Source organism: Stegodyphus dumicola, chromosome 4 (genome assembly GCF_044657685.1).
Source record: "Stegodyphus dumicola isolate Sdum_Otavi_A_Nest chromosome 4, ASM4465768v1".
Lineage (NCBI taxonomy): Eukaryota > Metazoa > Arthropoda > Arachnida > Araneae > Eresidae > Stegodyphus > Stegodyphus dumicola.
This window is the reverse complement of record NC_140771.1, coordinates 52272799-52285070: the sequence shown is the minus strand read 5'-3', so window position 1 is coordinate 52285070 and position 12272 is coordinate 52272799. Positions and strand designations below refer to the sequence as shown.

At 32.8% G+C, this 12272-nt stretch overlaps 1 protein-coding gene across 3 annotated transcripts in view; it reads right to left on the bottom strand.

Annotated features, from left to right (window-relative positions):
- The window catches only part of LOC118185470 (protein FAM50 homolog), a 66452-nt gene that overhangs the window by 37608 nt on the left and 16572 nt on the right, over positions 1–12272 (bottom strand). For all 3 annotated transcript variants that reach the window (XM_085814860.1, XM_085814861.1, XM_085814859.1), the window contains 3 exons: positions 10807–11029; positions 6709–6834; positions 3568–3819 (listed from right to left, as the gene is read on the bottom strand). In XM_085814860.1, coding sequence (XP_085670986.1) covers positions 3568–3819; positions 6709–6834; positions 10807–11025 — 597 coding nt within the window. In that variant the 5' untranslated portion in view covers positions 11026–11029. The remainder of the gene's footprint in view (positions 1–3567; positions 3820–6708; positions 6835–10806; positions 11030–12272) is intronic.

Here is a 12272-nt window from a genome sequence, read left to right as displayed (position 1 = left end):
GCTCATAAAACAACTGAATTGAGATGTTTTCCTCCGGCTACTATAAGCTAAGTACACGAGAATATTCTGGTATTTTCTCCATTTTTCTGGATAGCAAAAGAGTACAATTATGAGACATCTATTTATTAAATGTTAAATGCGTGTGCTCCTGTATTTAAAATTTTCTGGCATAGCTTTCTCTTCAAGTCTTGTGCTGCATTGCATGGGAACATAAAACAATTTTAATTACAAATTCTACTAAAAAATAGTTAAACACAAAAACTGTAACACTATGATCCTATGGGACAACAGCGGTTCTTGGTAGCACCAAGCCAACTTTCTAGCGATGTTCCAAGAAGGCTTCATGATACTCCAAAAATAAAACAAAATAAGGAGGAAGTACTATTGCTCAGGGTTATATGTGAGCACACAGCAGTATGTATCCCACTGTCTAGAATGCAAAAGACAGAAATTACCACAGCAACTTCCACTAGAATAGAATTATTGGATAAAAATATTTCTTCTTTAGTGAATAAAATTAATTTTTTAACCTTTTCAAAATTCTAATATCTTAGCACTAGCACATTTTATTATTTTCTGTGATAGATCACGTTACATATGTTTTCACTTAGCTCTGGTCATTTCCTTAAATATACAACTGTTTCACTCTTTTGAATGCTGAAATTTTCTATTGCACTTCTGAAATATAGAGACAGCAGCCACCAATAACCACATTGTAAAGTCGTTGAACACTGGTAGTTCGGTATGGTGTTTGAATCCCTGCGGAATGGTTGGCTGCATGGGTGCTTTCATGGATTTCTTCATATGCAGTGCTTATATGAACCAGTTTCTCCTAGAAAGTCCTCCATGAAGGCATCCCTCCTTTAGGCAGATAACCCTCAAGTGCTTTGTTATATCAAATAAACCAAACTGAAATAGAGATACCTATGTCTCTTTACTCTCAAAACTGATTTCAAAATCTGCATTAAAATAGGTTGCTTTTCTGTTTAATTTTAAAATCCAGAGTTTTAATCTGATCTTTTTAAAAAATCTGATGTGTACACCACATGACTTCCTTGTTTAGAATATTAAATTATAAGCATTTTTCATGCATTTCATTTAAACTTATTGGATTGAATTATATCTACTTCGTTGATGGCACATAACCATAATAGACAATAGAATAAATGCACTCTTTAAAATTCACTATAATTGTTTACCATAGCGACACTCTGGCTCTAGGCTCACTTAACAGCATTACATTTCATTCATTTTATAACTCCGAATGCACAAAATTTATATTATATGAAGAATTAGCTAATTGTTGCCACATGTTCTATTCTAATACTATAATAAATCTAAAATGACATATAAAAGAAATTAAGGAACCGCCTAAAAATACCCTGTTTTTCACAGACAATTCAATATTTCTCATTTAATTAATTCATTTCTCACTTCGCAACAAGGGAAAAAAACATAAAAACTCAAAATATCTATACAGTCAAAAGTCGTTAATCCAGACTCGTCGGGACTTCGACGATTCTGGATTATCGATTTTTCCGAATTATAGATCATCAGTTTAAATCTCGTAAGATGGCATGCAGAAATTCTAAAATTAAAAATATGAAACCATAATTTATGAAATAAAGAACAATTATGATTTAAAGGGTATCAAAATTTACAAAAAAAAAAAGAGCTTAATATTTATTTGTTTACTTTATTAAACATTTCTTTCAATGTAAGTTGTTTAAGTTGCTTCATTTTATGTGATAATACTTTCTCTTTAATTCTATAAACAGCCATAATTTCTTGTTCAGTTACAAAGTTCCGCTGTTCAAGTCCTATAATTGCTGTGCCGTGAATACCGAATAACTTTTCAATCGAAATTTTTTCGTTTTCATTAACCTCTCTGTCACATTCTTCATGTCTTTATCCATTTTTGCAGCAATTCCACTTTTTGTTTGATGGACATCGAAACATACTTTCGTTTTGCACGATCCTTTGGGAGCTCCAGAATCGGAAATTCTATTTGACATAATCAAAAGTTCAAATTTACTTTTATAATATTGCTTTTACAGTCTGCAAAAAATAATAAGCCGGATCCAATTCAAAGATTAATGAACAATGCAATCATCAACATTAACTGAAATAGATAATTAGATAATTTTAGCTTATAACGTCCGTTATACATAAAACGCGCACGCGAAAACGTATTCTGTGCTTGTGCACACGCATATGCGCAGTCGTAAAAGATCGTACGCGCACGCGTAAACGCCTATGCGCATGTGTCAACGCGGCGCATGCGCAGAAAGTTTTTAGCTTTGAGGTCCGGATTATAGATCATTCCGGATTATGGGTGTCCGAATTAACGACTTTTGACTGTATTAAAAATTATGAAGATCACTTATTTCCTCAAATAAATTACAAAATGGGTTAAGCACAATTTAATTTGCAATAATAAAAGAAGGTGTTATCTTTGTTGTTGCAAAGCTGTTTCTCTAGATTGGCAACAAATCCACTATTCTGCTATGTTTCAAATTTAAACAAATATGGCTGCTATTCTAACCAAAAATTAGGCTTAGCCGCACTTAAAAAACTTTTAAATTGTTGATAATTCCACAATTATTGCATGCAGGTTAATTAAAGGCATAAAAACCTTACATGGAAGATAAGATCAACATAATGCAATCATTTTTAAAGCAAAAAATGCACAATTTACAAACATATAAAAATAAAGAAACTGAGCTCACTGAGCCGAGTATATATATATATATATATATATATATATATACATATATTTATATACTAATGGTGCATTCAATTGCAACCAAAATGGGAGGTGCTCATCTACATGTTACCCTACATACAAAATTTCGATGTTCCGAGGCTACTCATTTTTGAGTTATAGGAGATACATACATACGTACGTGCACACATGTATGCCCAAAGGCATAATGTAGGTGCCTACATTGCCCCTTTTTTAATGCCTAATTAACATAGGGGGTCTTTTGGCCTTTTTTTTTTAACATTTTGTGTGTTACCTTTATTTATTAAATATCATGTTCTTCACATTTAAATCATAAGATTCAATTCAACAGCAATTTAAAATAATTTTACGAGCATATCTTTAGAATTTACACAGTCTCCCAGGCTGGAGATAAATGTTATTCTTCTGTACAGTGTTGCCATTGCTCACTTTGAAGTCTTTGAGTTTGTTAATCAAAAGCTCGTTAAAGTGTTACAAAATATGAAATCTACAATAAAACAAATTTCAAATTCGGGCTTCCAGATGCCCACATTCGGATCTAGACGTACGTTTATCAAAATTTGATGGCTCTAGGTACTGTTGTATTATCACAATGTGAGAAACATATGTACATTTATGCAGATTCTTCATTATTTAATTTCTTTAAATATAACACACGGCTCTAATATTTGGTGGCAACAATTTGAAAAGTGAATCGACATTTATAGTGAACCAATACAAAATGCAAAAACAAAATTAATAGCTCTTCTGAGCTAATGCACTTTGGGCTAACAAATAAACAAAATTTTTTAATATAAACGCAAAGACTGCACCCAAATTACCTGACGAAGAACTTCCCTTAATCTCCGTTCTTCTTCTTCTCTTTCCCTGTCGGGTAAAAAGCTAGTATCAACATCTGGATTTTTTGTAATTTTTCTCTTCTTTTTTACTTGTTCTTTGGTATCCAAGGAATTGCTATCTGAAGAGAATCCTTGACTATCTTGATCATCAGTTAAAGGCCTTTCTTCAAATGCATTTCCTTCATTCTCATCAAGTTCCTCATCTTCCTCAAGCCGAAATGACAGAGCAGCTATCTAATTTGTATGACAGATTTAGAATTAATTAGCATTTTAAATAGCAACTTTGATAACTGGCACATGAGTAATGAATGGATAAGTTTTTTAACAGCAACTATAATATAATAAATAAATATGGTATTTCTTTGATATAGCGCCCCTCCGAAATTGAATTACCAATCAACTGAAATATCTGGCCAAAATCTGGCTGGATGTTCTTATACCTCGCCACATACTCATATATTAGCACTGGCTGTGTGTTCTTATACTTCGCAACATAGCTGTATATTAGCAACATATTGCATTTTTGCTGTCATCGTGTGTTCTTATATTATTCATTTTTGATGAGGTTTTTGAATTAGTACTGTTTATTTAAAAATATATTCATTGCTTCTTTTGTGAATATGATATTAAAAATCTTTAATTTACCAAGTAATCAGGGGGATGCCATCACGTAATCAACTCTGGGCTTTTCCTCTTTTGTCAACTAAATGACACTAAGAGTTCCTTTGCCTCGCTGAACAGAGGCACAGGAGTTCAACCCCTGCCTTTGCACCTTGGAGAAAGAGACACATAACTTTTGCGAGACTGAACATTATGATTTGCTATTTGCCAGTTCGCCCAAGGGCATTACCCAGAATACCTGGAATGTCATTCCCTGGTAGAACTCGAGACGCCATCCCCGGCTACTAGAGCCTTGAGCTCTAAGACATGCCAGGCCACAGCGCCAACTAATAAGTGATCTTTGTAGGTCCTTTAGAACCACTAGGTTCATGACTTCTTTATCCTTGTGGCCGATACTGTCTAGTAACAAATCCTAGCCAGTAGCTTCTCAGAGTTCTCTCTTGACCCCTCAGGGTGGGGAAGATGCCATATCATTTTTTCAAGAAAAAGGTCTTTTACCTGATAAACGTGTATGCAAAAATAGCCACAACATGAAACTTATCATTACTGAATAAACCATTTGGAGGTGTAATGTTAAAAACTGCAAAAAGAAGAAGGGCCTCTGTGTTTGAAATTGGTTCAATGGTTTTAGAATATTATTCACCACTGCTATTAGATTTAATATATTCTCAGGAAGAGGAGATGACGCTCATGAAATGGTGTAACAAACAGCTTAATATGTATGGAAGTGCTGCAGCTGACTGGAAAAATGACATGCGTTAAAATAATAATAAGGATAAGGATGAAGATTCTTAAAAATATTCTTAGGAAATTAAATGTGAGTATTATTGTTATTCTTATGCATTGAGTTGTTTATTTTTACATTCATGCTTCATGAGCTTGACAAAATTATAGCTGAAATCGTGGAACGAATTTAAAATCGGCAAATACATTTGGGGGCCGCTATAACAAAAAAATAGCTTTGATTGCAACCGCACAAAAAAATTCTCTATTTTAAACCTGCCAACCTTGAACAATGAAAAACAATGAGGTTCCCACATAGAAACAGAGTTTCTGGAAGTTTGTGCTATGCAATGACATCAAAAAAAACTCTAGACTGACTGAAATTCATTTCATAATGCGTGATTCAGTTTGCTAATCTATTTACAATGCGATTCTGATACAAAAATACATTAATACTGATTCAGATTATTCCAAGTTTTATTTCTTTGGCTAATTTCATTTTTTAATTACTTACACTTTTTACACTGAGAAAATCCTTAGTAAAGAAGAAAAGCTTTTATTTTACAATGCAATGAAAATTAATGATTAATGTACCTAAGCACTGTGAGGATAAATTTAAAGCAAATACTGATGTTAAAAAAAGCACAGGTTTTCGAAAACAACAACATTTTCTAGTTATTTCTTGAAAAATTAGGACATTTGTTACAATATTTTTTCAGAAAAATTAACTTTCAGACTTTCAAAATTTGAAGAGAATTTTCAATTTGCATTTATTGTTAAAAATGATATCTAGAAGATTTCATTATTTAATAAAAATATTTAGATCCAAGTTCTATGATTTTTATTTCCCAAAATTGTATTTTTTTTTTTTCCCCCTTCTCTAATGCTTTAAAGCTATCTTCTAAACAGGCTTTTCTAGAACTAAGCCCTTTTCACTTTGACAGGGGTAAATATGTAAGATAAAAATATGAAAATAAAAATTATAATTTAAACTAATGGTAACCTCTTAATTCTCTCCCTCTGTTCTAAAAATCCTAATAACTTCTCTGGATTGCATCATTTCTAGATCAATCTATCTTGCATGGCCTGTGCAATGCTGATGATGTGGGTAATTCACAACCTAAACTCAAAATTTTGATAACTAAAACACTTTCTGACATACAGCAAAACCTTCCTCTTGACGTTCTTCCATACTGGATAAATGCACACTTCACTTCAACTTCTGTGCTGCTTGCAAGCAATTTCGCTGTGCTCTCCTCCTATAACAACAGTATCAAAAATGTAAATGTTCTGGAAACAGGCACGATTAGATTGCCAAGTGAATTGCGGCCTCAAATGTAAATTTAATCCACCTCAACTGCCAAGTTTCTAATCATTAAGGATTTAATATTCTATGCACTCAGAATTCTTCCTCTTAAATAGAGATAGACATGCTTCACAATCGGTATTTCTATGTCTCCGTGTTTCTACATAAGTACTTCTAAAAATTGCTTTTATTACATAAATAAATATTAATTCAAACTGAATTATAAATCTTCAATATGTAATGCATGAAGTTAATTAAATACAAAGAATTATCTTAAAAGTTTTAACTCCATTGCTCAATGAATTATAGCAAAACTGAAGTCATTAAAATGCCCCCATAATCTTTACATTTATTTCACATAAAAAAAAAAAAAAAAAAAAAAAAAAAAAGCTTTTTCAGTTATTCTAATACTAGGAGAACTTAAGGCATGCAATTACTCTCTTGGATTTCTAGCATATATTACATAATCTAACCTGCCGCTTTTGTCTTTCCTTCGCCTCTTGTTTCTCTCTAATTTCTTTTTGTCTCTGGAGTTCTTTCTCATGTTGTTTCTGAGCTAATTGCCTTTCTCTTTCTTTCACAACATCTTCTTGTTTTGCCTGAGGATTACAAAATAAATTTTTATAGCTTCTATATGAACAGCATAATTACATTAAAGGAGAATTAAAAATTAATATACAAATACAAAATTTTTGCTTAATTTAAAATTTGCATAATGGAAGTAACACATTGTCCCTTTCTTATTATCCGCTCTCCCACAAAGCATTGCCAAAGCATAGGCAATTTTGTGAATTGGTAAAAAACATTTGTTTGGCTATTTTTATGGTTTATATTTACTATTTTGCTCTTAAATAATAGTAAAAAGAAACACTTCCTAAGAAACAAGAAATTTTATGCGTGAAAAATTTATATCACTAATGCTTACATTTTTACAGCAACTGAAAACTGTTAAGTGAAATGGCAACTAAACATGAAATGATATGTGAAGCATATAAATCACATGTTCTCAGCTATGTATATGACATGTGCATGTACAAATTGTCTGTTGTCACACATGTACTTGAAAATATGCCAAAAAACATGACAGTTTTACCACATGTTGTAGAGAACTATGCAAAGCTACTAGCTAGGATCTTAACCTAGGCAGGCTGGCCCAAGGGCCTGGCACGTCCAACAGCAGTTGGCTCTAGTAGCCTGGGGGTTAAGCCTCAGGTTCGCTGGGTAATGTCCCTCTGCGATGGGCAGCCTAAGCATCTGGCAGGTAGCAAACCATAGTCAACGATCAGTGTTGCAAAAGTGATGCGTCCCTCTCCGTCAAGGTTCGAGGGCAGGAGTTGAACTCCTGTGGCTTGTTCCAAAGGGGAAGGGAACTCTTAGTGCCCTAAGGTGGAAAGAAGAATGCCCATATTGCTAGACTTATTGCTAGACCACATGTTAAACTGATAGTGCGGACAGTCATTATCAAAACATCTTATGTTCTCAAAACTTATATTAACTGAGATATGCACATGAATAATATACTAAAATACACATCCAAATTGCAACAGAATAAAACAAAGCTAGGACTTTACTACACACAGATACCTACAATAAGTTTTTTATTAATAAGCATATAAATATTTTTGCTACTAAACTATAATGAAGAAAAAGACATTGATATAGAAAAGAATAATAAAAAGTAATAGTGATACAGAGGGAGAGAGAGATTTCCCTCATCTAGACTTAATTCTAATTGCTTCAAAAATTTGCATTCAGTATTGTTAAATTAAGTATTCAAAGCAGTTAAAAACGATTTAAAACTTTATTTTTTCATGTATATATTTACAACAACAGAACAATCTACACTGTTATAGCAATGAAATGTATGTTGGCTAAAATAAGAATTCAGCTACATTTGGATAATCTAAATAATCACCAGCAAAACATCAAAGCTAAAAGTAAATAATCGTCAATAAAATATGAAGGCTTATAATTAATTTTGAACAATATTATTTTAGTACAACTTACATAATCAAAAACTAATAAAACTATTAAAGGACCCATGCCATTTAACATTGTACAATAAGCTATAAAAGTATTAACATCAATCATCAAGAGAAGAGAACACTGAAAGACAAATTACAATCAGCACTTTCAACTCTTACTTTACATTAAAAACTTTGTTCACAACTGGTAGAGCACCTTCTAGTAAAATTAGTGAGAAAGATACTCTTCTGTTGTCAGGACTGGATTCAGAAATGTATGTATGTATGCACATGTGAATGTATACAAATTAATATATGTGTGTGTGCATATATGTCTGTGTATTCACATATATATATGTATGTACACCTTGCACAAACAAAGAAAAAAAAAAGAAGAGGAGGAGGAAGAAAAGACAGTTTTATATATCCCGTTCTACTGGACCAATTGTTGAAATTTAACTTGCATTTTCCATGTCTCGAAGGTGCGACTTAAAATGTATATTAGATTTACATATAGCATTGTCCTAACATAAGCATTTGGACACAAAATCCTTTTTCTGAATGAAAATGACTGTTTCTGAAAAAGCATACCAATTTTTTTGTCATATTTTGATTCTACAACTCAAATTATGCCAAAGTGCCAAGTTTAGAAAAAACTGCACAAGTAGTTTTTTAAAAAATAGCTCTTTCATGTTAATTGAATTTAGTGCACATTTATTAATATCTCTTTTTTTTAATTAAACTTATTTGATTCTTTCTTTCACATTTCAAAATTTAGCTTCATTCCAAATAAAATTTGCCCATTTTTTATGATTTATTTTAAAAATTTGTATTTTTAAATAATTTTTATAAATTTTTCAAAAAAAATTTTGAAATATAATCTATACAATTTTTTCCATCATCTTAAAGTAGATGTAATTCTAAGCATACCTGCAAAAAATTAGAGTTTTTTTATTTTTTATTTAAAATTTCCTAATATATACATGAATTTACATTTTGTCGCATTTTGAAATTTGGTATATTTGTTATCAGCAATAATAACACCAAATGTGCTTTACGCACTTTGTTTAACATTTCTTTAGACAATTTATTAAAAATATTGTCCATTGCCAGCTATATATTTTCCCCATGTCTCTGGAAATTTATGAATGGCATGCCAAAAAAACTGTTGCTCTTTTGAGGCAAACAAGTCATCGAACTATTTTCAAAAGAAGTGAAATGCTGCTGAGAAAGTGCATAATCCATCAATGCAAATAAATAGTAATTGGATGGAGCCAAGTCTGGTGAGTAAGCTGCATGCACAAGTATTTCCCAACTAAATGCCTCAATTGTTTCCTTGACTAGTTTTGCTCTATGTGATGCTGCATTATCATGAAGCAAAATCAGTTTGTGTTGGCTTTTTTGATATTGTGGTCATTTTTCAGGCAATGCTTGATTCAAATCAATCATTTGTTGTCAGTAGCATTCAGTATTAATGGTTTCACCAGGTTTTGACAGCTCATAATAGATCACACCCTTCTGATCACGCCAAACACAGGGCACTGTCTTCTTTCCATAGTGATTTAGCCTTGCATTCGATGTTGATGGTTTGCCTAGTTACTCATGAGCGTTTAAGCTTAAGATTCTCGAAATATATCCACTTTTCATTACCTGTCACAATTCAATGGAGAAATGACTTTCTTTAGGCAAGCAGCATTTCGCAAGTGGGTTTTTCGGTTTTCTTGCTATCTGTCATTCAATTCATGTGGAACCTATTTTCCCATGGCTTTCAAACATATGGAGACGATTTCTAGAGTTACATTTAATTGATTCGCAAGTTTTTTTGGGGGGAGGGGGGGTGTTTCAGCATCATCGTCATCCAACAATGCTTGCAATTAATTGTCTTAAAACCTTTTTGGTGGTCTTATATGTTTTTCGTTTCTCATGTCCAAATTGCTACTTTTGAATTTCTTAAACCACTCGAAGCACCATGCTTTTACTAAGATTATGCCCACCATAAGCTTTGAAAAGCATTCATTGTGATTCGGCAGCAGTTTTCTTTAAATGGTAAAAGAAAATTAATGCTGTCTGCAAATACCAGTTTGTAGGCACAAAAAAATCAACATGTTTAATGCTATTAAACTATGATGTTATATGAAACTTGTATTGTTGTGAATTGAAAATCTTTGTCAGCTGTTAAAGAAATAAAATGGCCCTAATGATGCAGTTTGAAGGTAACTACATCGATAGCTACTGCCATCTATGGGCAAATTTTGGTTTCATATTTACACACAGGTAATTTAAAATGAGTGGCGAATAATAAAGTTGTGTCTTATTCATGTTACACATGGAAAAATACAACACTACAATACCTTCTCAGTTGCATAATATAAAATTCATAAGTTCTTATATATTTGACTACTAGTATGGAAGCCATACATTAACTAAATACTCCAATAAATCAGGTACACATTTCAGATAATTTGTGTTTGCTCCTGACAGTCAGGCAAAAGCCTCCACATTTAAAAATCCAGCCCAAAAAAACTCATTTTTAAATAATATTTACATTTTGAATTTACATGCATATTGAGCCTTTAAACACATTACTGCAAGCAGCTGGAATTTTACCTTCATTTCATCCAGTGTAACTAATCCGATTGTACTTGATTTCAATTGCTGCTCTACAGCATCATAATGAGCAGCAAACTTATTCCCAATATTTGCTAATTTCATCTCTTCTTCAATTTTCTTTTTTCTATGTTCTAACTCTTCTAAAGCCTTTTCTCTCTTTTTCTTCAGCTGTAAGGCACGGCCAGCTTCACTAGCAGCTCCTTTATAAAGAGCCATGATTCTAAAGGCAAAGAAATTAAATTTTCTGTCAAATAGTTTAAAGAATAATCAAGAAAATGTAACATTTCTTTTATACAGAAGCAAACACAAATTCCTTTAAAAATCAAAGCGATGAATAAATCAGATGTTTATTACACATTTTTCTTTACTTCTAAAATAAAGCAGGAATTTCTCCTAGCATCATTTGCAACACACCATTTTGTATTTAAAAGTATATTTTACAGACCTTTTCCTTAAATTCCTTTAGTGAATTAATAACTGTCTGTTACTGAATTTATTCTGCAACATAATCTAAGGATTTCAAATACAAAATAAACTTTAAAAAAGCATTTATATAAAATAAGCTTTTATTTAAAACTTATGAAACAGTTAATGAACTTGTAAAGATATTAAGTATCTTTTGGAAGCAGGGAAATTGAAAAATGAGCAACGCTTTCGCCGGAAATCGAACCACGCACCTCTGGAACATGCTCCCAGTGTGCAAACCACCACCCCACGAAGGCGTGCTAAGAAGGCGGAAGAAATACCTTATATACTTCCCCTTCTAAAGGGCAACTGGGGTTTTTAGGGGACCCAATCGCTCACTCCTAGGTGTGGAGAATCATCATCCCCCCACTCTTTTAGTCCGGACGTCACTGTAGAGACATTAGGTTATTTAGAAGCAGGAGAGATAAAAATGAGCAACGCCTTTGCTGAGAATCGAACTTCGGACCTCTGGCACACACACCCAGCATGCAGACCACTACCTCACGAAGGAATGCTAAGGCTTATATCACACATGCATCATGCATTTGTTTCACACGAACAACTGTTCTGGAAAATTTTTATGCCTGGTTTTCTACTGAAAGAAAGACGCATGATTCTGTCCTTCCTTTAGAAAAAAATTGCAAGTTGTTCGTTTTCAACCTATCAACTTGTTTGTAATGAAGAACCGGTTTCCCCTGTGTTAACCCCAAAGCAATCTGTGATGTGATGATTGGCTGTTGTGACAAAGTAGAAAAAATTTTCCAAACATTTGTGCTTCCAAAACAAATGGATGTGTGATAGCAGCCTAAGAAGGCGGCAGGAGAAATACCTTATATAGTTCCCCTTTTAAAGGGCGACTGGGGTTTTGAGGGAACCCAATCACCAAATCCTGGGTGTGGAGAATCATTATCCACCACCCTCTTAGTTCGAGCACCACTGCAGTCACATTAGGTATTTTTTGGAAGCAGGAGTCATGAAAAATTAGCAATGCCTTCGCC